General features: G+C 42.9%; 2 protein-coding genes across 13 annotated transcripts in view; both read right to left on the minus strand.

Annotated features, from left to right (window-relative positions):
- MTHFD1L (methylenetetrahydrofolate dehydrogenase (NADP+ dependent) 1 like) overlaps positions 1-18,619 on the minus strand; it is a 188,879-nt gene extending 170,260 nt beyond the window's left edge. For 3 of the 4 annotated variants that reach the window (XR_013233610.1, XM_077349937.1, XM_077349945.1), the window contains exons 1-7: positions 18,053-18,619; positions 12,885-12,969; positions 10,337-10,384; positions 10,196-10,249; positions 6,538-6,662; positions 4,695-4,795; positions 3,562-3,701 (exon numbers count right to left, since the gene is read on the minus strand). Coding sequence is in view for 3 of the 4 variants with exons in the window: in XM_077349937.1 (XP_077206052.1) it covers positions 3,562-3,701; positions 4,695-4,795; positions 6,538-6,662; positions 10,196-10,249; positions 10,337-10,384; positions 12,885-12,969; positions 18,053-18,567 (1,068 nt within the window). In the remaining variant the exon portion in view is untranslated. Of the gene's footprint in view, positions 1-3,561; positions 3,702-4,694; positions 4,796-6,537; positions 6,663-10,195; positions 10,250-10,336; positions 10,385-12,884; positions 12,970-17,715; positions 17,949-18,052 lie in introns of those variants that run through there. The other variant, XM_077349954.1, reaches the window with a different exon arrangement.
- A 1,406-nt stretch (positions 18,620-20,025) lies between these two features.
- PLEKHG1 (pleckstrin homology and RhoGEF domain containing G1) overlaps positions 20,026-25,826 on the minus strand; it is a 167,264-nt gene continuing 161,463 nt past the window's right edge. For all 9 annotated transcript variants that reach the window (XM_077349891.1, XM_077349881.1, XM_077349854.1 and 6 more), the window contains one exon: positions 20,026-25,178. In XM_077349891.1, coding sequence (XP_077206006.1) covers positions 24,112-25,178 — 1,067 coding nt within the window. In that variant the 3' untranslated portion in view covers positions 20,026-24,111. The remainder of the gene's footprint in view (positions 25,179-25,826) is intronic.

Consider the following 25,826-nt stretch of genomic DNA (forward strand, 5'->3'; position numbering starts at 1 on the left):
GTAGATGCAATAAATTTGCAGCAAAGCTGCTGGTAACTTTCCTTCATAAAAACCCGCAAATTTGGAAAAGATTGGACCAGGGGATGAAATTCTATGGGCACCCAGATAAGGTAGCTCATCTTCCATTGTTTTCAATGGAGGGGGGAAGGCATTTAAACTTTAAAGGGAACACAGTGTCTTTAAAATGAGTACAATAGAAAATAAGTGCCACTTAGTTTAAATTAAAGGAATTTGAATTGGTCTTATGGATGAAGGAAGAGCCTTTTCAAACTTGTCCATCATTTAAAGCACATCAAATGTTAACAGTAACATCAGCAGCTGTAAAAACAAGGTCTCTCCAAAGGAGAAATGTCTTACAATCACAGCTGTTTCAGTTAGGGAAAACATATTTTGCCTTGGAGTTAAAAGTTCAAAATAAAAAACGTTATTTCCCTGTAAAACGATTTGATTTTACTGCCACCTTCTGGGAGCCTCTGTGAAACACCGAAAAAGTTAACTTCAACTTGTATATGATACAATTTTGAGCAAGCCAATTAAATTATTGTACTTTTCTGTACTTACTACCTATATTATTGTTAGCCAAAGGACACTGAAATTTGATGGGAGGGAGAGGAGTTGGCAATGGGTAGAAAGGCTCTTGTTTACTTTTGCCATCACTTTTTCATTCCATGTCTTCATTCCAGTTCTCCTATTTTCCTTTTCTCCCTGGAAAGACCCTCTCTTTCTCCTCCCCATACTCCCTACCACTATGACACTTCCTGGTTCCCTATCTAGCTCTCTTCTTCCCCTCTGGTAGACCTTGAGAGGCACAGGGAAATGAAGGTGGTGACTAAAGGGGAAAATGATGTAATACTGGATGACTTCAACTACCCTCACATTGACTGGCAAATATATTGTTCAAGTCATGCCATAGAAAAAGCTTTCTAGATATAAAAAATGTGCACTGGAGCAGTTGGTAAAAGAGCCAATCAGAAGTGTAGCAACTCTCAACTTGTTTCTGAGTGGGACTCAAGACCTGGTGTAAGATGAAAATGTTGCACCATTTGGGAACAGTGATCAAATGCTACTAAGTTTATCTTACACCTTTCTCTTCTCCTCCATTTTGTCTTCACAGCAATACTGCGAGGTACATTAGGTTAAAAGGATGTGACTAGCTCAGGTCACTTTGGGATCTTCCACAGCACAGTAGTAATTTGAAGCTGCGAATTCCTACGAGAAAAGGCTAGAGAGGAACTGAGACCTTTCAGTTTAGGAAAAAACATGCCTAAGGGGAGGCATGCTAGTTCATAACTTTAAGCATGGGTGTAAAAAGGTAAAGGTAAAGGTATCCCCTGTGCAAGCACCGAGTCATGTCTGACCCTTGGGGTGACGCCCTCCAGCGTTTTCATGGCAGACTCAATACGGGGTGGTTTGCCAGTGCCTTCCCCAGTCATTACCGTTTACCCCCCAGCAAGCTGGGTACTTATTTGACCGACCTCGGAAGGATGGAAGGCTGAGTCAACCTTGAGCCGGCTGCTGGGATCGAACTCCCAACCTCATGGGCAAAGCTTTCAGGCAGCTGCCTTACCACTCTGCGCCACAAGAGGCTCTAAGCATGGGTGTAGAAAGTGAATAGAAGAAGCTTTCAATAGTCAAGGCTCCCTTCATCAGATACAGGCTGGAACGGAGGTCCCTGAGTCCTTATAACCCAGTCAGAAGGTGGGAGTCGTGTTGCAAAGAAGGAATTCAGGATGCAGAGGTACAATGTACATAGTAATCAGCTTGATTAGAGCAGAAGGAAAATGCTTGGGGACAGAAAATTAGGATCTGTAAAGATAGAAGAACCCTATTCAGTCTGGGTGGGGAGTGAGAGCCATTGTTCTGAACTCGTGAATACACTCCAAAAATCTCTCTCTGAAGTTTCTCTAAGGACTGCCACTTTCAGGTCAGTGATGGAATTAACTGGAAGATAAAAGTGTTCTCCTACTGGTTTTTGAGTGGTATGCATAGCCTTATCCTGCGTTTTTTTTTTTTCGTCATTCTCAAGTGTGACCATGATAGGAAACTGATACAAAATGTTTGCAGCCAACATTAATGGCTTTGTATGAGCTGAAGAAAGAGTTTGGACATCCCCATCCCACTCTAATCCATTGAGAATTCTATAAGCTCCCAAGTCATTTCCTCTCTATCCTTTTTCTTTTAACAGATGCCTAGTTTAAACGATACAACTTAGCTGGAGGAGTTTTCCATTTTTGCCTGAAAATATATTATATTTGTTTATAAGGATGAACAATGGGCATCCCGAACATCTGTACTGTGCTCACTGAGATGACTTCTCCTTCTAAGTCCTAGCATCAGATGTAGCTTCCACAACTTCCTTTAAGAAGTTAAAAATAAGTCAAGGGATAAGCCTCTGGAGCTTAGAGAAGGCAGGGAAGAAATACATCTTTAAAAAAAACTATTGATTTATGTCATTTATAGCCCGCCTTTCACTGGGATTCAAAGAAGATTACACATTTATACTATGCAATGCTCTTGTCATTTGCAATGATCAACTCTTGCAGAAAAACTTAGGGCAGATGCTTTAACTCCATCACCAACCAGGAATATGCCAAGTATCATTTAGACCAGGCCAGACTCTCGCCTGCTGTCAGCATTCCATACCTCCTGGGGCATGCTCAGTTATCATCAAGCCATGTTTGGAGAGTTTTCTCCTTCTTTCAGCTACTTTACAGAGGCATATTTTTCTGTATACTTGGGAACTCTCCCCTACAACTATATAACCTGCTATCTTTTCTATGGCTAGCATGGTTTTGCTGCTTTTGAGATTATACCGCAGGCATCCATTTAAAAGTTCCATGGATTAAGAAATTGGGTCACCAGGACAAAAGGAAGACATATTCATTCTATGAGACTATTGAAATCCAAAATTTGTCCCTCACCCATCAATCTTTCCACCAACTGAGATCCAAAGTGACATCCTGCTTTGCTCCTGCTCCCACCCTCACACAACATACAAGCTATAAGATTCTAGGATTGTTTGAACATGGAATCCTCCCTAGCCTTCAGTACCAATACTCCAACAGCAATCTAAAGATTTAAGGCATGGAGATATCCCATGCTCAGATATCCACATCAAGTGTTCCTTTTGTACAAGTGACTGGGGAATTTGGGGAAGGAGTGAAGAGGCGCTACTGAACCCAAAACCTGTTCCAGATCGCATTGTACATGGATATGAGGGTAGGACATTAACAAAATATTGACCCAAATTCATTGGATGAACAAAAGCTGCTTGCACAACGTAGTAGATAAGTGTTTCTGAGTAGGTTCTAGGAGACCCAGGCTTGAATCTCCATGTTCTCCACTTCAGCATAGAAGTTTGCAGGGTGACCTTCGTCCACTCACACATACCCAGTCTAATCTTTCTCACAGGGTTGTAGTGAGGATAGAGAAAAGGAGAACAATGTAAGCCACTTTGGGACCCACTGGAGAGTAAAGCAGGAAATAGGTGAAGTAAACAAAGAAATTTAGAATGAATGAAAGCGATTGTAGAGTGCTAAATATAAGAGAAAGTACATTTACCGTAGCCTGAAGTTGTTTCATTTTCCAAGGGCAGCTCATGGTCATGACTCCTTTTCTTTGAAGAAGGCACTGCAAAGAGACTTCTATGGGTCCTTCAACTCCCAAGAGTAATACCTTTTTCCCATCTAGGGAAGTACTTGCTGGATATAGGAAGATAGCTCTAGTTAGCTGCCCTTATTGGAGAATACACAACTTAACCATAGGCTTTAATATAAGGATACAGGATTTCTTTCCCCTTTCTGTGAAAACTTATACAATTTGGAGAATAAGAAAAGGAATACTCCATCCATTTTTCTGATGCTAAAGACAACCAGGCAGTACAAAAAGAACTATGCAATTGACTCTGGCAGATTAATGGACAAAAATCTGTCTTTGAATATTTAGATAAGTACTGACAACCTTGGCTTCAGTAGTAGACATATTAACATCCTGCTGAATTAAATAATGTTTTACTTGAACACACTTGTTATTTATCTAGTAATAAGATCTAACCACACACTAATTCAAACACATTCTTCGTTTCTTGCATTATACTCTTCTACAGTCCCTCTGTCACAAACTGCCACCAAGTATGGCTTTTAACATCTTACAAATCCACCAGTCTAAAACTGCAGTGATAAAACAATTTCTGCCTACTCCTTCAATATGTGGAGGCATTGATGAGCAGAAGTCATCATCAATATATACTCCAGCACTGAACCAAAGGTTCCTCTGTACTGGTAATACCTGAGGGACTGGAAGAGGAGGAGGATCAAAGGTCAAAAGAATCAGAACATTTGAGCAATGTCTCCAGTAGTATCTGCATCAATGCTTATGCTACTTAGGATGAGAAATATTTGATCAGGTTTAAATATTGATTTAAGACACAACTGAAGTACTAACGTATGAATTTTTGACAGTGTGATATTGCAAGGACTGAGTGGACGACAAAGTACTCGCATTGATCTATTTTGCTAACAGCTTCTCTCACCAGAAACCTGATTCATGCCACTCCTCCCTTTTATGTCCATTACATTTCCTTATCACATTTATTTCCACATCTCTCTTTGCAGATGAGAACTTGAAACAGAGAGACAGCTAGACATGAGGACACCCGAGTACTGTTGCTGGGGATGACAAAATAAATATCATACCTAGTTTTTCCAGAAGCTGGATTACTGCACTAGCAGTGGGGGGAATGACACACTCATTCATGTCTCCATGCACTAATCTTCCCAAGTTAGCATCTGTTACTCTATTTTAGAAAAAATATGTAAGTATACATATGTTAGTACATATTAAAAAGTACATTAAAAAAAGGATTAGAAATGCTAGCAGGCTAGAGTCCATTTGCATGAATTCACAAAATGTACACACATCAAAAGCTACATTTTGGAATAACATTGCTGACTTGTAGTTTGCCTCAAACAAGATGGAAAATTTATTTATCGTGTGGCATGTGTGTTATGTAGCCAGGAGATCACAGGATTGTGCAGAAGCCAAGCAAGAGACATTTGGAGGTGGTTTGCCATTGCCTGCCTCTGCATTATGTTACTCAGGTATTCCTTGCAGGACTCCCATTCAAGTACTAGCTAAGGCTGACCCTATTTAGCTTCTGCAATTTGGCTTGCCTGGGTTATCAAAGTCAGGGCACTTCTGAGGAAACTTTGTTCCTCACTTTCCACCTTTCCTTTCAAATTGCTAAGCACACTCTCACTTTCCTATCTATTGCCACATAACCAATTCAATACTCATTTTCATAAATTGTATCTCCATTAGTTTTCCTTGCATTGTTTGGTGGTCCCTGATAGTCACTCTCCTGTCCTGAAGAGCCACTTGGTCAGACAGGTTCTATACAAGGAAACAGGGCACATCGTTTAAAGTGGATCAGACAGAAATAGAAAATGCTTCTGTACTTGCTATATAACAAGCGTTATTAATTGAATTATTATTAGTACAGGCCATATATAGGCAACCTTCTACTACCAAATTATTCTCAGAAACTAGGATAAAGATTCTATGTCAACAAATCAAAACCAAAATAAAGTGGGTTTTAGGTAATCGTGCTCCCTTTTAAGGCAACCATTTTGAAATCTGTGTTTCGCAATCTTTTTACCCATGTTCCAGATAAGCCACTGGAGTGCAACTGAGTACACAATGATCCCTCTAGGAACTAGCCCCTTTACCTGAAATGTGCTACTAGATTTCTAATACATTCTAGAAGTAACCATAGAAAGTGCATATGTTGCCAGGGAGGGGGTGGTCAGTAGTGGGGGATGGAAGATGATTGGCTGGCCGCTGAACAAACAGGCAAGTTGGTTGGAGGAGGAGGCACTAAGGGGCAGGACATATAATTTTATTGCCCATGTAAACCAGGCCAGAATTACTGTGAAAACCATTAGGTAAAAACTGGTATTTTGCTGCATTTCTAAAGAGTGTAGCATGTGATCTGTGCTCCCTCCTCCCACTCATATATTAGATTTCTGATGGGCTATCAGGTCAGTGACCGCCATGGTTTTTTAAAATGTTTTAGGAATCTGTACTTAAGAATGTCCTGATGAGTTTTAATGGGGTTTTTAATGGACTGTTGTAACCTACCATGAGCCAGTTATGAGAGTGGCAGGCAATAAGTCGAAACATTAACCAATTAACCAATTAACCAATTGAACAATTGAACAATTGAACAATTGAACAATTGAACAATTGAACAATTGAACAATTGAACAATTGAACAATTGAACAATTGAACAATTGAACAATTGAACAATTGAACAATTGAACAATTGAACAATTTAACCAATTAACCAATTAACCAATTAACCAATTAACCAATTAACCAATTAACCAATCAACCAATCAACCAATCAACCAATCAACCAATCAACCAATCAACCAATCAACCAATTAACCAATTAACCAATTAACCAATTAACCAATTAACCAATTAACCAATGCGGCATTTGTATCTGTCAATGGATCTGATGGTACTTAACTTACCCATTCACATCTTTCTCTAGTTTCACAGCATTCAGTATTTTGCTGGTATAAGACTTGTTAAAGCGACAAAGTGCAAGGCCATGAACCTTAGGATCCTCATTGAGTTTTAAGATTTCATCAGCAACCTGGAAGTCAACGTAATGGTTAAACTTTTTAAAATTAGTTATCTTTTTCACTAGAAGAGGTTAAAAGATATTACAGAAAGGCATTGATAGCTCTGAAGTTCCAGAATAACATAAGAAGAGCTCTGTTTGATTAAAATGGTGGCCTATCTAGTCGAGGAACCTGGTCTGAGAGACAAAATCAGCCCTGGAAACAGCTCCACACACAAGGCCTCTCAACAATGGGTGGGGAAAGAAGAAGATAAGCCATTCTGCCCCGTCCCCCTGGAAGGAAAGTAGGAGCAGGATTGGCATGGCATCCCTATAAGGGATGCGGGCCCACTCAATTTGCACCCATCTCCTTGTGCATAGCTGGTTGAAGTGAAGAGGAGTATAAAATGGGAATTTCTGGTTTGCAGTGGTAGTGACTCCACCACTTCATGGCTATCTACTTGTCCAGGGGGCTGCTGCCTGGGTCCACTAGTTTGCAATGGCAACAGCTCCCACTACCGTTATACAGGAACTGCCAGTTTCTTCCTGCCTATGCTGTTACTCAGTGGTTGTTGAGCCCCCCCCCCCCCCGCCCCGCCATCAGCCCTTAATAGTCAATCTGCCTCTGCAAAGATGCCAAAACCTTTCCTGATGCTGCTTTATAGCACTGGTATTCAGAGGTCAGCATCCCCTTTAGGGTCATATCTGCTCTTGTACATTTTTATATTTCCATCTCTTCAGAGACCCTCCCAGCAAAGAATAAACTGCAACATACACTGCCCTATGCTATGAGACCAGTCCAAAGACACTGCTCCAGATTGTACAAATATGACTTAAGAGGATGAATGGTAAAGTTCAATTACTTTAGAGACACATCAAGATGCTCTGAAATTGCAGCAATTAAAAAGTGCTGAAACTCCCTGAGGGAAGTACCTAAAGGAATCTCAAAGTGACTTACAATCTCCTTCCCTTTCCTCTTCCCACAACAGACACCCCGTGCGGGAGGTAAAGCTGAGAGAGCCCTGATATCACTGCTTGGTCAGAACAGCTTTATCAGTGCTGTGGTGAGCCCAAGGTCACCCAGCTGGCTGCATGTGGGGGAGCACAGAATCAACCCCGTCTCGCTAGATTAGAAGTCCACACTCCTAACCACTACACCAAGTTGGCTCTCAGGGTCACACTACTACTTCAAACTTCCTAGTTTAATAAAAAATAGAAAACGAAGAATATGTTGCTACATGATGTCTTCCAATTCCAATTTTAATAGGACTAGATTTCTTCTAAGTAAATGAATTGTTGCCATGCATTTTCTGTGGGAAAAATTCTTCCCACCAGGACATCCTGTGGCAGGCAACAAACCTACACATTACCAACAGGAGAGCCACAAAATAGACAAGGGTTACTGCCTAGCAAACATGATAGGTTTTTCAAACTCCCTCCCTCATTCAGGAGTTGACATTGGGAAGGGTAGAAAAGAAGCCTGTTTTTGTCCAAGCTATACAGCTTCTATATTGGAGAGAGAACTTTTTTTAAACCTTTGGAACCTGAGTTTCTGTCTGAAGTAAAATGTATTTATTTATAACGTATATATTTTTGTAATGAATTTATTTTTGTAAATATAAATGGTAATGACTGGGGAAGGCACTGGCAAACCACCCCGTATTGAGTCTGCCATGAAAACGCTAGTGGGCGTCACCCCAAGGGTCAGACATGACCCGGTGCTTGCACAGGGGATACCTTTACCTTTACCTTATATATTTTTGTAGTAAGTAGATCCAAATTAGTGGAGGATAAAATTAATAGCAAAGTCTTCTATGTATGGAAATACTGGCGAGTGAATGAGGAGTTTTGTGTATGTAGTAATTATGGGTATTAACTGTAGAAATGAATTTTATGAATGTATATGATATGATGATTTATTAATAGTGTCTGAGGAAGAACATATTCAAAACAATCTGAAAATCAGCTGCTTGTCATATACATGATGGAAATAGATGATGAAATATAAAGAATGGAGATTGAGATTTTGTAATAAAGAATATCAAGCTCATTACTGCCAGGAAGAATACACTTCTACATATTATTGTTATACACTTCTATATATTATTGTTATATAACCCATAGCATACATATGGGATTATTTAAATATTGTAATATTCTGTGTATCCTCTCTTTTATATTATTGCAAGTTAAAAGAAAAAGGTCCAGGTTTAAAGTAAAATATTAGTAAAGTAAATTTAACTGCGGTATTTCAACATTTCATTATCTTTTATTACCCCTGATAACACCTTTATATATTATCTTTTTTTTTTTTTACTGTTGTAGTATTTTAACACACTTTACTTATTGGTTTATTAATTTTGCTGACGGGGAAAAAGGATGCCTAAAAACCCAAACACCCCTCATTTGCTTCCAGAAGTTCTGAATGTTCCTTTAAGATTTCTTGGTAAATACCAGAATTGGGTGAGGGGTACAATAAGGCCCCATTTAACTGGTATAAATGACACAATTTTTCTATAAATTTCCTTTGCATATAGAAAAAGAATATTCTTCATTACAAAATGACAGCTTTTATATTTCATCATCCATTTCCATCCTGTAAGGTTGTGGGTCACTAATTTTTAATGCAATATGTCCCAGTTTAATGAACTTTATTCTAAAGTAATCTTAAGACTAGCCATCATTGAAACATAAACTGGGTCCTCAGATCCATGTAAAATGGTATCCCCTTCAGATGTTCATGACAAGTAACCTTTCACAGAACTCTGGCATATTGCATTAAAAAATAGTGACCCACAACCTTGCTCATGTTGAAATGCTTCCAACTTGCACATAGGTGAATCTTACATGCAAGTAGAAGTGTTTATTCAGTATTCAAATCCTGAATCAAATTTGCCCTGTTCATTAAGCTCAGGAATGAAATTTCCTCCAGCTTTCAAGTCTAAACCAATCATGTCAGTACACAGCTGACCACAACATCTACAGCTACACTCTGTTTTAACTTTCCATTCTGATATGCTGCTTTTAAAGTTTATTTCCTGGGGCAGTGAGGGGTCCAGAAAGGACAGCAAGGAGAGACTATGCCTCAGCATTTATGTGCCTGAGAGACACATTGTTCAAGCAAACATTTAGCCCACCTATGTTCAGCACAACATTGTTCCCAATTCTGTACATATTTCCCAATTCAAGGGTAGCCCCATTTTCCCCAATCGGACTGCTAGCTCACTGGTTTGAAGAGGCCCTTATTCTATATAACCTGAGGTTCTGTTTACTTCTCCTTAGCCTGATGGTAGGAAGAAGCAAACTTACATGCAAGAAAGAATGACACTCTCTTATTGGGAAGCAAGTTCCACTTTGCTCTGTAGACTTAATTCAGTACAGTCCTATGTAATTTCAAGCTGAAAGCTTGCTGAAATTTACAATTAAATGTATTTTGCTTCAGAACATTTACAGGCTATTTACTAACATGTACATAGCATTTGGGGGAAAGTGCCATGGATAAAAATGTTATCCATTCAATGCCTCAGTAAAAATAAGAAACTTAAATAAGAAAATAAGAAACTTACCTCACTTTCAGTGTATTCACGAGGGAGGCAACTACAAACAATATTCAGACCAATCTGCAAAAATAAAAAATAAAATTATTTGCTACAGAACTATGCCATCTTTCAAATCAATTTGAAAAATTAATATTGTTACACCCTTACCTCTTGAGCGAAGTTTCTCATTCCTTGCCCCAAATCATCATCACCAACCTTGGTAGGATGATAAAAATAAATTTAATTATATATATATTAAAAAGTGCAATGGGCAAAAGACAGGCCTTAAAGAAAAGTGGCTATCAAAATATGTTCGCAAAGACAAAATGGAAAGCATTCCTAGGTCAGAATATTGCAACACTGATTCTGATTTGCTGAACTGAAACAGAGTCTCCTTCTATTTGCTAGCATTAGCACACAACAGGAATGCCAGTTTACAGTATAGGATTCATTTACTTGAAACATTTATTAGCTGACTTTCACCCTTCAGAACTCAAGGCAACTAGCAATATAAATTTTAAAACATTTAAATCTTTTTTAAAGACTACAGTTTAAAATCTCCAATTAGGACTGTCAATAAATAACTAAATTAATCAAATACTGTCCTAAATAAAACCATTTTCAACTGATGCCTAAAGACCAAAGGTGAGGCAGCCAGGCACAACTCCTTGGGGAGGTTGTTCCATAATCATGGGGCTGCCACTGAAAAGACCCCCCTTCTCATTTGCCCACCAGATAGTTTCTTTGATTAGTTGGACAGTCCCTATAATCTTAATTCCTGAGCAGCATGGAAAAGACAGTCCTTTGGATAATCTGGTTCCAAACCAGGTAGGACCTTAAAGGACAAAATCAACACCTTGAATTGGGCTCAGGAGTGGATCCAAAGTCCGTACTATCAAAATCACATGCTCCCAATAGCTGGCCCCAACCAGCAATCTAGCTGCAGCATTCTGCAATAGCTAGAGCTTCTGAACACTCTTCAAGGGTAGCCCCAAGTGGACTGTATTTTAATAATATATTCCAGATGTAACAAAGGTATGGGTCACTGTGGTAAGATCTGACTGAATCAGGAAGCGAACTCACCAGTTGAACAAAAATTGAATCCAATAGTACCTTTAAGACCAAAAATGACCAACAAAGTTGGTCTTAAAGGTGTTATTGAATTCAATTTTTGTTGCCAACAAAGGGAAGCAGTACAGAAGCCATATGAAGTGGTTATGCCAGAACACTGCAGTAGTGAGAACCAGAATGTATGACAATGGGCTGGGAATGAAAGTATTGAGAATGCCTGCAACAAACTTGTGACAATTGAAATTCAACTGCCTGCAAAGGGATGGCTATACAAACTCCAAGCATGGTCTGGTTGCTTCTTTCTGAATCCAGGTTCTAGGCATGCATTGGAGGAAAAAAGCACCCCCCCGCGATTTCTATTTCAATCTTCCTTCTAACAATCTGTAACCGCAGAGCGGTAATAATAAAAGGCTAAGGGGGTTGGGGAGGGCTGAGTCCGGGATGGGGAACAGCAGCCATTGGCCCCAGACTTAAAAGCGGGCCGTCTGATTGTCAGTCCAGGGCCAAGGAGCCAATTGGGAGGGGCCAAGGAGTCCGGGGCCAAGGAGCCAATTGGGAGGTGTGTGCAATTGGCCCCTTGGCTCCTGATGTGGGAGGCTCCTTGGCCCCAGGACCCACACACACACACCACCAGATGCGCAGGTAAGGAGGAGGCTGTTGGGGGAGGCTTCGTGGTTGGGGGACGCTTCACGCGGGCCCAAGAGCAGGCCCACGCCGAAGCCTCCGACTCATGGGGGAGGGGGCCGGGGAGGAAGCATCAGTGGGCCGTGCTCCTTTGCCTTCCCCGAAGTCTGCGACGTGGCCAGGAGGGGGGTGGGGGCGAAAGCTTCAGGGAGGGCAAAGGAGTACGGCCGCCACATCAGAGACGTCAAGGCCGTGCTCCTTTGCATTCCCCGAAGCCTGGGACGCAGCCTGGCCCAAGGCTTTTGCTCCTGGCTCCGCAAGTCGCCTGTTGGGTTCCCCAGCATGCATTGCACCCCAGTGGGCTGCATGCCGGGAACAGGGTGGGGGTGGAGGGGGGAGGAGAAGGGAGTGGGGGCAGGCAGCATGCGCCCATGTTGTTCGCGGCCCGGGGGGCCGGGGTGGGTTGGTGGCACGCCCCATCGGAGCCTTCTGTTTTTGCAAAGCCGCCTGCTGCGTGTTCCCAAGCACAGTCCCTTGCACACCTCCTCCTCCCCCCTGCAGGGCTGCTTCTCTTTGGCCAGCAATCCAACAGGTGAAGCCGGGAACACAACCGGGAGGGGGGCAGGGGGAGAGACTGCTAGCGCCCGCTGTATTTAGCCTACAGCGGGCTTAACTTCTAGGCCATGTATAATTTGTGTTGGGCTGGACAGGATGCTAGTCATCTGTTTAGGCCAGAGATAGAAAGATTTACAGCATTTAAAGACTGGGATATGGAAAATTAAACTGCAACAGCTTTTCCCAACTTGCATTTCAAAAAACATAACAGCATAAATGGAGGAGTAGGCACACAGATATCATGGTCAAAGCTTCCCACAGCTCTCACACTTTAAAACTCAGATGCACATCTTTATTCTTTACTCTCCTGGGATACATGCATCAAAACACATGTCATTACCAGCTATAGCCTTTCTTCTGCTGGAAACGCAACAATATCACTTTAAAAATAAAATATATATTTTACCTGAACTATGGAAAGTGTTGGCTTAAAAGTTGGATGTTCTATTTGCAGTAAACTCAGAGCTTTCTTAGAGCTTTCAATGACTTCTCTAAAAAAACATAAAAAGACATTAAGTGTATTGCTATTTGTTACATCTTTACTACCTACCAGCTTGTCTAAGACCATCTTTATATGTAGGGTTGCCAACCTCCAGGTGAGACCTGGGGTTTTCCTAGAATTACAACTGATCTCCAGATTATAGATATCTGCTCCCTGGAGAAAATGCCAGGTTGGGATGGGGAATTTTGTTGAATTCCCATCCCTCCCCAAATACTGGCCTCACCAGGGAGTGCCATAAAATCTCCAGGAATTATCTAAACCGGAATGGGCAAATATACCTTCATGAATTCCCCCAAACTGCACATTTTTAACAACTGTTATGATCAAATGTGCAGAGACAGAAGCCTACAGCAGCAGGGAACCCCCCCCCTCCTGAATTGCTGTTATTATAAAGGTAAAGGTATCCCCCTGTGCAAGCACCAGGTCATGTCTGACCCTTGGGGTGACGCCCTCTAGCGTTTCATGGCAGACTCAATACGGGGTGGTTTGCCAGTGCCTTCCCCAGTCATTACCATTTACCCCTCAAATTAATAGAAGCAGATTATGCAGCTCTAAGAAATGACTGCTTTCACTTTGTAAGTTGTAGCTTAACAGCCACAGAAGGATTGTCAGTAAAAGGCAGATCTTACCACAGACATTCCAGTATTCCTAGAGAGCCCTGGTATCACATCCAGTTTTGCCTTGAAGTGACATCATTTCATGCACATCTGTAACCGCTCAGTGAGCGGTATATTTGGTTACGGGCTCAGTGGGCGGGGTCGGTCTGGGTAAGGGCCCAATCGGAAGGCGCAAAGCACCTTCCGATTGGGCCCTCACTAGAACAGGACAGAGTTCTAGCCAGTCGGGAGGCCCAATCATTGGGCCAAAGTTCTGATAGGGCCTACACACCCAGGGGCAATCTGGGGACATCACTCCCAGTCAGCCCCTGACCACTGCAAGGAGAGGAGGTCAGTAGGGCTGCCAAGGGGGATGAGAATAGAGGCTTGGACAGGCTGTGCCAGCCCTTTTCACCCTAAGGCTGTCCTAACTGTTGCGTCCAACTGTAACTTCCCTCTTTTTGCCTCAGAACACTGACAGAGCTGGCAGGAGGTTGGTGAGTGCTCTCCCCCCCACTTCAGGCCTGCTGCGAAGGGACTCTGACAGCCCCTGACTGAGGGGAGGGAGGCGATTTTGAGAGCAATGCTGGGGAGCCTGAGGGCATTCCTTTTTTTTGGGGGGGGGGGGATTTCTCCTTCTGCCAAACAGTTGGCTGACAGGGAGGCCACAGAAAAGCCCCTTCTCACTTAAAATACTGCTCTGGCCGGGGGTTAGACACAGCCAAGCCATGTGTCTTTCTTCTTTGCAACTCTCTGCAGATTTGAGGCTTAGTGCACAGCATTATTCTGCAGACGGAACTGGATGCTGTTGTGGAGGTTCTTTTGTCTCATGTTTCATTTTCACAACAATTCTGTGCAGTGGGCCTCAGGTCTTTCGATTCAACAACCTGTGTGAGAGGCCTTAAATGTTTTTTCTCCACCACAACCCTGTCCAAAGTAGCCCTTTCTGCCAGGAGAGCTGATCTTTATACTCTGCAGATAAGCTGTAATTCCAGGAGCTGTTCAGGCCCCATCTGGAGGTTGGCTAACCCTGGGTTGGAAATATTCCTGGAGGTTTGGAGGTGGGACTTCAAAATTGTACAATGACTTAGAGTCCAGCCTTCAAAGAAGCCATTTTTGCCTGCAGTTGGGAGGGAGGGGTGCAGGTGTGTCCCTCCTGGGCCATGGGCTATGGCCAGTCCTTACCAGCAACAGTTTGTATTTTGGGGCACAGACAGACAGACCAGTATCAGTCCCGTGAGTCTGGAAAGTGCAGGAAGATCTAAATAAAGAATATTTACAGCCTAAACTGTAAATAGTGAACAAGTAAATTACTGGAGAGACATGGGACCTGAAGTGACTTTTCCCAACCTTGGCCTGGCAAATAAAAACCAGTATAAAAAACCTTACTAAGGTCAAGACTGCTGTACACAGAGAGGCTTCCTCTTAGGGTTGCTAGCTTCCATGTGAGGCTCTCTACCCCACCTCCCTCATGGGGAGTCTGCTATGGGGAGAGGAAAGGAAGACGACTGGAAAATGCTTTGAGACATCTGAGGCCTGCTGGGTCATTGCGGCCCATTCCCAGTTCTCTCAAACCCCTTACAGCCCCACATCCATCACAGGTTGTCTGTTGTGGAGAGACGAAGGGAAAAGGTGTTTGTAAACTGCTTTGAGAATCCTTTGGGTAGTAAACAATAGGGTACAAAAATTCAGTTCTTCTTCTAAGGAGCAACCATGAAAGTAGCATGTGGACACATAACATTTTATCAACAGTGAAAAAATGTAGACAGAAGGAGTAGGGTGGACACCTGTGTACTATAACAACCCCATGTGTATTAGGGCAGGGGGACATTTCGATGTCTGTGGCCTAATTCACACAAGAAGGGAAATGATGCAGAACTAGGAGGAATTGGTTGCCATGTAATCTCCCCCTAAGTAGAGTTTCCAGTCTGATTTTCCCTTCATATATCTGAAGACATGGCTCTGGAAACCTCATCTGTAACCACTATGCCACAGTTCCCAAAGGTCAGTCCTCTCCCACACTCAACAAAATTCCAAACCACAGGTTTGTGACACCCATATCTCCACATCCATGCCATCATTTGTCACCATGCCACCACAAGAGCCAGTTTGGTGTAGTGGTTAGGAGTGCGGACTTCTAATCTGGCATGCCAGGTTCGATTCTGCGCTCCCCCACATGCAACCAGCTGGGTGACCTTGGGCTCGCCACAGCACTGATAAAACTGTTCTGACCGGGCAGTGATATCAGGGCTCTCTCAGCCTCACCTACCCCACAGGGTGTCTGTTGTGGGGAGAGGAATGGGAAGGCGACTGTAAGCCGCTTTGAGCCTCCTTCGGGTAGGGAAAAGCAGCATATAAGAACCAACAACCTCCCATACAACACATTCAACCCCATGCCCTTACATTCAACCCCATCCCCTTCCTCTTCCCACCGCCAAGCTCTAGCGCCCGTTGTATTCCTGGATACAACAGGCTTTGCGCCTAGTGTTACATATTGCCCCTCTTTCAGCTGCCAACCATTAGATGACAACTCTAGATTAGGATTTGGGAGATCCAGATTACAACTGCCATTCTACTGTGGAAGCTCAATGGGTGATCTTGGACCAGTTACATATCAGCCTAGTTAACCTCTCAAGGTTGTTGTAGGGATAAAATGGAGGCGAGAAGAGTGATGTAAACTGCTTTGGGTTCCTATTATTATTATTTATTTAATTTCTATACTGCCCTCCCAGCAAGTTGGCTCAGAGGGTAAAGCAGAGTATACATTAAGTAAATAATAAATATGGAAATGTGGTGGCAAATAAAAGGTAGGTTGGTTGATGGTAAGGAGGGAAGGAAGCAAGGAAAGGTAGAGATATGTGAGATGCCAGGAAAATGGGGAATAGAATAGTGTGAGTAAGGGGATACAGGAGAAAATGAGATTCCCCTGAAAGTCCTTGTATGTTTCCTGTGGCGCAACTGGACCTCGCCCAGTAGATGGCACTGCACAACTGGACATAATTTTCCCAGGCAGAGTAGGCTGGGGGATGGAAGAATGGAAAGCTAAAAATGGGGGGATGGGGGATAAAAGTAGGTTGGCTGGTAGGTTAAAAAGAAGCAGGAAAGTGGGGGAGACTGGAGATTTCAGTGAAAGGAAAGAAGACATAGCAAGATGGGGAAAATGAGATGCTCCCTGCAAGTTCCCTAGTTTTAATAATAGTTGCCGTATCAGACTAGGCTCTGGAAACCCTGGTTTCAATCCCCACTGTGCCATGAAGTCAATCACTTGCCCTCAACCTAACCTACATGGATGTCATAAGATAAAACGAAGGAGGCGGTGATATACTAAAAAGAATGTCAGCAAGATATCCAACAGCTGTTATGAGCTATCATGTTTCATTGCCTGGAGAAACAGGCAGGAGGCAGCCAAAGAAAGATAACAGCTATAACAGTCTGATAGACCAGCTGAGAGTCAAAGACTGTTTAAAAGGGGTCAAAGCAGCTTCCAAAATGTCTTATCAATTTAGAGCATAAACAGTAAGTTACGTTTGAAGATAACATTTCAGAAATTTTTCAGAAGCACAAACTGTGAGGGCTGTAGCTATTCACTTTGTTAGTTCAGTCTTCTACGATGATGTTTAAAATAAGAAGCAGCCTGTCTTCCTTCTAAAGTTTTTATTAGGGCCAAATAATGACGTCTCACCTTTAGGCCAACAAGCACTTAAACATCACACATTCCTATGAACACAGCAGTCTTATCAGAGCAAGCTTAACTGTTATTGCCACAGGTGCACTGGCAATGGGGTGTTTTGTTTGTAAATGGGGGTGGGGGGGGCAAATAGATTTGCAACCAAGTTACCAGAGACACAGGAGATGGTTTGATACTCAAGTCCAGTAAATAAAAATAACCTCGACTTTAATGTTTCCTTACATGGGAGTAAGGCCCACTAAACTCAATGCAATTCTCTTACCAGGGAGTAAGTCTCCCTGAACTCAGCGCAGTTTACTTCCCAGAAGACATATAGGGCACTGCATTTTAGATTGGGTAAAGCTGTACAGAAATGGTTGCTAGGCACAGCGCAAGGTGCTTATAAAGAAGGCTTATAAATTCACGGCAACTTTCCCTCCGGCTCTCAGAGGCACAGGAGTCGGAGCCTCACCTCACAAGTGGGCAACCCAAAAGGGATACGGCGACCTGGGAAGCGCCGGGCGGGGCTTTCCTTTGCACCGCTGGGAAATAGCAGGGGCTTCTCGGGGCGTGTCGCCCAGGGTGCCATACTCGGATGAAAGAGACGCCGCCGTTTCCCCGCTGGTCGGCCACGAAAGGCGCCGTCGCTCTTTCATCAGCCACAGCCGCGCACAGCCGGCGACGGAGCATGCGCAGGATGCGCGGAAAGCTCCCACGTGGACCGCGGTCAGCGACCGGCTGGCTCTAGAGCGGGTTGGAGGGAAGAGCGCGCGGGTCGCAGCCCCCTCCCCCCCGGGGCGCGCGCTTACCTGGCCAGGGAGCCTTGTCCCCGCCCGCTCCCGTGGGAGACCTGCTGCTTCGCCAGGCAGCCCCACGTGCTGCAGACCCCCCGGCGGGGCAGGAGCGGCGGCCGCCCCTCGCCACGGCTGAGCAGCTTCCCAGCGCGGCCGCCGCCGCTTCTCCTTCCTGCCGTCGCGGCCGGCCTCCAAACCAAGCGGCACAGCGCGGAGAGCCTCATCGTGGGCTGCGGAGGTGCTGGCGCGAGGAGGAGGAGCTGAGCCCCGGGAGGGCGGGGCGGGGGCGCGGGGCCAGCGGCCCTTCGGCGGCTCCGGCAACAGAGGCGGGGCGCTGGAAACCCTGGGTCTGCCTTCGCAGCCGCTTGGCCCCGAGGAGGCGGTGACGCCGCGCATCTTCGCCCTGCCGCCGAGACGTCCTCCCCAAGCGGCGCCAGACCTGCCCGCACACCGACGGAGCCCCAGAGGGAGAAGGCTGCACGGTTGCTGATGCTCTCCAGTGCAATCGCTTGAGGACTACTGGCGAGCATCGTGCCGACTCCCGCAAGGGCCTGGCCTCAGGGAAACAACGGCGGCGAGGAAGCCGGAACGGCAGCAAAGCGCTTGTTGGGGGCTTATAGCTGTAATGTTTAGCTGCGAGCGGCACTGCGCCTGGGTCCTGCTCTTGGGCTGGCTCCATCCGGGCGCTAGGACCCGGAGGGATGCGTCTGTCCCCGCCCCTCTGTTGTATTAACTGCACGCGCGCATTCATTCAAAGCTACATAATTATCCCGAAAGTCTTAATTACACGAAGTCTCCTTCTAAAAACAGTCCCTTTCGTTTAGCGGCTGGCAGACAGCCTGCAAAGAATATTTTCCTGCCTATACAAAAGACTAATGATTTCCCCCCTAATAATTAAGAAAGTGAAGGTGAGAGGGAACAAGCGCATTTTAATGTTTTAACGATGATGAAACGATGGCCTGTTGATGATTAAAATATGTGCTGTCTCCTTTTCAGCGGTGGGACCGGCATTCTTGACTTTTGATCGAGAAAAGTCACCAGCCTTCCTGTCACTTTTGAAGAAAAATTCAGTTTTTTTCCTTCTAATTTGAAAGCAGAACAGTGAGATGAAGTTGACAAACCTTGCCAGTTCAATGTGTATCTTTCCAGAGATGGGAATGGAAACATTAACTGAAAGAGGCTGGATTTCTAGTTATAGTGTACTTTGTCTTTTTTCAGAACAGCAGGATCTTTTTCTTTAGTTTCCGCAGCAGTTAGCTAGCCATTGTGAAATCAATATTTAAACAAGTTAAATGCTTGTATAGCAGAAGCAAAGGGCGGGATCACTTAATGTTATCTGGAACCACCCCAAGGGGTTCTTTGTTATCTTGAGATCTTTGGGGTTATCTGTCCTAAAATGAAGAGAGCTGGATTGCTGCAGCTTTTCACCTGCTAAAAGGAGGGGGCTATAGAGCCTGTGGGATTTCCCACAGCTACATTCTCCAATATAGTTTTTTCAGAAATCCTCTTTCTCTTTTGGCAGCAAGCATTATAGGATTTAAGAAGAAGAAGAAGAGGAAGAGTTGGTTCTTATATGCCGCTTTTCCCTACCCGAAGGAGGCTCAAAGCGGCTTACAGTTGCCTTCCCATTCCTTTCCCCACAACAGACACCCTGTGGGGTGGGTGAGGCTGAGAGAGCGCTGATATCACTGCCCGGTCAGAACAGTTTTATCAGTGCCGTGGCGAGCCCAAGGTCACCCAGCTGGCTGCATGTGGGGGAGCGCAGAATTGAACCTGGCATGCCAGATTAGAAGTCCGCACTCCTAACCACTACACCAAACTGGCTCTCCAATAGAATCCAATAAACAGTTAATAAAGGTAGAAAGAGCAGGAATGTGCATCTTGTTTTGGATCCATATCCTGAGTTACTAATGTTTACCTTAGCTACACTGTTCTGTGTAATAGAAGCAATGGAAAAATGCATAAATCAACTGTCACAATGTGGGAAATCATATTGAATAATATGAGATATTTTATTAAAAGATACTGTAGTTTTGTTGCAAATTAATATTCTTCCTAAACAGCATTTACTTACATATATTTAGGTTTGGCATGCTTTCAACTCTGCTTTTTAACATAACAAAATCAGAAAAAAAGTTTTATTTTAAGTTTTCTACATGTACATACATTTTTACATATTCCTTACAAAAAGTTATTAAAAGTGCAACAAAATGTTCTGCCTCCTAGCAATCAAATAAAATGGTAACAAATGATATGCACAGATCCGGAAACATAATGTGAACACATTTAGAACAAGTGGCTGTTTTAAACCTTGTCCAATAATAGTGGGCAGGTACTTCTAACAATAGTCACATGGATGGATTCTAACCCTTTGTTTCCCTAAATCATAATCTTCCTTCAGTGTAAGGAAATCTCAGTGGAGGAGTGCAGGACCCAGTCTGGTGACCCTGTAACTTTAAAAGCAGTGTTATGTGATTCTAATAAATCTTTCATAAGTTGTTCTAAATGGCTACAAGTGTAACTTTTCAAAAGAAATCAACCTTTAAAATAGCAACTATGCACATGAAATAACATGACCAGTTTGCAACATGTCACTTGGATCTATTTGTGGCAATCTTACTGCTATGTTATTACATTTTCTCAAATAGCTGTATTCTCTCCCTGGATATGATGCCTTTTGTGCTGTCCGTAGCATTTATTGGAGCAACGTGCTCTGCAAATCTCTTGGAGCAGCTGGCAAAAGGGTGTTCAGACTACCAAATGAGTGGCAGTCAATGTTTCTCTAATCCCCCCCCCCCTACTGAGTGGAACAGTTTGCATCTGGAACAGTTTGCATCAGTTTGCATACAACTGCTGAAATCATACAATGGGCAGTGGCCAGTACAAGACCCTGTGTGGCTCCAGCGGTCTTCTATGTTAACGAGCAGCTCACATGCGCAGTTTAGACGAGGGGTGATCAAACTGTGGCTCTCCAGTTGTCAGTGGACTACAGTTGCCATGAGTTCCTGCCATGCTGGGCAGGGGTTTATGCTAATTCTAGCCCACTGACCTCTGGAGAGCCACCTTGTGTCCACCCCTGGTTTAGATAAAACACTTGTGGCATCTCACAGAACACCCATAAACTGACTCAACATTTTGTGTCCCAAGAGACAGCAACTGTTACTTTTGACCCCATTCACATATTTAATGTCCTGAGGATTTAAGAACATCTAGACATTTTTAATAGACAAGAAAACTGCTTATTGCCTTTTTTGTTCTTTATCAAAGTCTATGCATCCAAACTGTTTGTTCCTCCCGTTTTGTAGCACTGAAGTAAACTCTAGAGCAAAATGTAGATGAAATATACATAAAAGCAAAATTTTCTTCAGAAAGGTATCCCAACTAGTATTCACTCAAGTGCATATAAAGATTTCACTCCTGGTAAAAACTGTCATTCTTTTGCTATCTTGGTTGCATATCTTTGGGGGAGGTAAATTGTATCTTTTTAAGTAGTTGGAAGTCGATTGGCAAGTGTTAGCAACGGTAGCAATACAGATCAAGTTAGCTAAATCTTCACTCTTTAAATTTTCTCATCAAGAACTGAAAGCCACAACTCCCCTTCCATCAGTTCAACACTGTGAGCTTCAGTTGCTTGGTAGCTTTCTGCCAGAAAAGCTAATAGTACCCAAAATGTAATTATACTTGTCCCTTGAAAAGCTATATATTATAATCTCCTTCCATCCGGCTCCATTGGCTATATTTTATCAGGTTAACATAACTCCTCTATTCATCCAAAGAGATGAAATGTGCTATTGTCAATCCACATTATTTATTTCTGTTGTTACTATATACAATACTTTACATTTTTATTAAATAAAAAAGGAGACAGTTGCAAATCTCAGTATCTTACATACAACTTACATCATTCCCCATCTGTTATACTAGATGCACGTTTTGCTCCAGGGACTTCTACCGGAAGAAGACAGTTTTCTACATAAGATGATACAAGTTCATGGTAGAACAGAAAGAAAAGCCCCAAATGTGAAATATTTTTGATACCACAAATACATTTATAGTACACATTTTAGCATATTTCAGTAACCACAAAAACTTTCAACCTTCACTTTGGTAGAACAGTATATACATTTGCCAGTTTGAGGAGCAGAACTAAATTACCTATAAGAAAACAGAGTTGCACTTACCTGTAACACTCATTCATTGATGTCTTCTGTGCAGACCCACAACGGAGTGCATTTGCACAGGCTGCCCAAGGGACATTTTCTTTCTAGCTTTAAAACTCCAAAGAGGCCTGCCCCTTTTGGAGTTTGCACATATGTAGGATTCCCACCCAATGCATCAGATGCTCTGTTGGCAGGTGCTTCCTTCCCTCAGTTCCTGCTAAGCCGTTGCAAGCCTCCATCCATGGCACAGTAGGCCCTGTGAGAGCTCATGGCAAGGGAGGAGGGAGGGAACATGTTTCTGAGCGCAAGACATTGATGAACAACAATTAGAGGTATTGCAAGTCTGTTTTCATCTTCCATCTTCTTGTGCAGCCCAACATTGGGATCATTAGGGAGATACCAGAGGAGGAGGGGTGAGTATATCACTGGAACAGAGCCTATAGAACAACTTGCCCACATCTGCTTCTTTCCTTACCTGAAGGTCTAAAACATAATGCTTCACAAATCATTCCTCTGTTGGGCAGGTTGCTACCTTGCAGATGTCTAGCATAGAAACTCATTGATGAAACACAAAAGACAACCCCTGCACTTGGATGGAGGGTGCCTTCATATCGAATGGCTATGGCTCCCCAAATACCATGTAGCAGGAATGGATAACAGCAACTACTCATCTGGACATGGCCTGGGCTGAAGCAGCTTTGCCCTTCTTATGGGCTCATTAACAAATAAATAGTGCTTTGTTTTATGATGGTTTGTTTCTATATTCTAAAGGAGGGCTCTCCTAATGTCAAGGGTATGTAGAATACCCCCTTTTGGAGTTTTAAAGCTAGACATAAAATGTCCCAACATGGGGATGCAAGAGAAGATGGAAGATGAATAACTACTGATAATGTAAAGGCCACTGTGCTTTTTCTAAAGTGAAAAGGTACATTGAAAATGGAAATGATGCATAAGAGAAACACACATCGCTTTAAACATCATTGTTTATTTCCTTCATCTGAGAACTAGCTACGTGTTCATGTACTCTGGTTTTCAAGTAACCCAAGCCAAAGCTATGTCTCAGGGTGTCACAACAGCAGCACTGGCAACAAGGGACTACTCATATCCATGGGATAAATGGAAGACGCTACATCTCCAAGAGAATGGAATGTTTTCAGCATATTCAAATACAAGTAAACTAATCAAAGCCTCCAATTTAATGGGCCAGATTCACTCCATTCTATGACTTACAAGTACAGTATAAGCGCTACCTATGTTTGAAAGGGCATTTCCTAGGTAAGTAATTGGTCTTCCAGTTACTATGCTACCTTGAATCTGAGAAAGAACTACTTGATCCCATAGATCCCCTTTTGGTCTATACCCCAATTGCACATTTTACTTCTCAAAGCTAACTGGAAAACTGTTTAGCTGAGAGAAAGGGAAATTTTTAGTGTTATGGAGTCCAATACCAACACATCAGTCACAGCATTTCACATTCAGCACACAAAGATTTAAGTACAGCCTTATAAGCAAGTAAACCTGAGATTATTTTATATACAATTGATAAAACACACCACTGAAAAAATTGCAGCATATGACAAACCATTTTTTTCCTGCTGTGCCAGAGTTAGTGCTATTTCCCCAAAATTCCAGATTTCAATCTGTCTGACTTGCTTTCACCCTCATTCCTTGCTGAGATTTCAACAGGGAAAAATGGTAACAATGGATAAAAGCAAGAGCAATCCAGAATACTCTTTGTAATGCACCATTCATCAGTTACTTGACAGTAACCTGGGCACTTAAATGGCCTCAGCAAATGGGGCTTGTATATTCTAAATTGGGGGGGGGACCTACTCTACTGCATTATGTGCTGCCAGTACTGGCTATTTTCTATACCAAAAATTAAGACAGCATAATTAGAAGTTTCAGAAAATATCAAGCAAAGCTACTTGAACTAAGACACTGAAATTTTTCCCGTAATGACTGGACAATGTTCTGCTGATTTGGAGATGGAACTCTCCACAAATAGTCATTCAGTTTACCTGAATCACTGTTTGTGGCCAGGCAAGAGTCTGGTGGCTTGGCAGAAGCCATGGTCAAATTTTTGTCACCATGAGCTTCTGAAGGGATAGAGTGGGCACTTATCTTTGGATCTACAAACTTTGATTGGTTGTGGGAAGCCTCCAAATCAGACCCCTCATCTTCAGATTTGATCTCAACATAATCATCATCATCACTATCTCCTTCAGTATCTTTGAAATTTGAAAAGTAGTTCTGGGTCGCTATTTGTGCATTTGACAGCAAGTTTCTGTTAACTCTAAGAATTTTTTGAGAGTCTTGCAGAATCATTTCTGAGCAGCTCTCGGGTATCTGTTTTGTGTTATCACACTTTGTAGGTCCTGGAGAGACAGCGGTCACTGATTCTTGATACTGGTCACAGGTGAAGTTCCTGCTTGAATGCAATGGCTTCTTGTCCTTTCCATGTAGATAATTAATTGGTTCTCCAGACGTGTTAGCCCCAATAGAGGATGAAGATTGTGATCGGCTGCATATTTGTGCCTTTTCATGGCTTTCTTTTCTCCCCAAAGAGTTATAATCGTGGTGGTAGTGCAAGTTCTCTTTGTTGGGCTGACTTATAATAGCGCTCCACCTTTGTGCAGGAATAAGGAGGTGGGGAGGAGTCTGAAGGGAAGGTACTGAGCAGGCCGTGGGCAACTGTCTTGTGCTCTGTTTTGAATTCATCTCCGAAAAAGAGCTTTTGGACTTCAGGGATGGTGTGCATTCTGGCCAGGCGGAGAAATCAGAAAGTTCTCCATTGCTGTATGTTGAATGCAAAACCCAATCTTCTGTTCTCAAACACTCAGCAGCTAATTGAGATGCTGACACTGGTGAGGAATATCTTACATTTGATGCTTCTTGAGAAGTGGCTTTGTGTGTTTTCGGTGACGTTTCCCTAAAAATAATCTGATCATAGAGCTGAGAATATTCAGCAATTCTGGCACCTGAAAAGGAGAAGGATAACTGATAAAACTGCACTGATTACTATGCAAGATCACCATATGAATATTAAATTACACATGCTGATCATTAAGGACACTTGCACTCCCATCAATCTTTAATCCTAAAGAATACCCACTGATAAGATGATGTAAAATGTGGTGTTCCTGAGACAAAAGAATTCCCCATGGAACTTGGCACTCATACACTGTCTTATTTAAACAGGGCTGCTGCTTATGGCAAAGCAGTGATGGGTCCTTTCTTAGCCTGGCAGAGCAACACCCATCCACCCTATAAAACTCTTCATTGCTCATTAACCACACATGGCTTAAACAAGACCCTATGCTACTGCAAAGATGTGTCAATGAGTTGTTTTGCCTCAGCAGCACAACATTTAAGTTGGGCCTTATTGCTATGAATTTACAGAGTATTTTCTGTTCTGCTAAATTATACTAATTTTTCAGCATCTTGTTGAGCATCCATCATTTCAGGCTTTATACAGAAATGGGCATGATCTGTAGTTTGCAAACATATTTACAAGCTAGTTTGGTGGATCAACTAGAGCACTTGGATATATGACAAGATGAAATTACATGTTATGCAATTCTTTTCTATTCTGGCTCTATCGGATTGGACTATTGCAGGTAGCTTTG

Source organism: Paroedura picta, chromosome 1, assembly GCF_049243985.1.
Source record: "Paroedura picta isolate Pp20150507F chromosome 1, Ppicta_v3.0, whole genome shotgun sequence".
Classification (NCBI taxonomy): Eukaryota; Metazoa; Chordata; class Lepidosauria; order Squamata; family Gekkonidae; genus Paroedura; species Paroedura picta.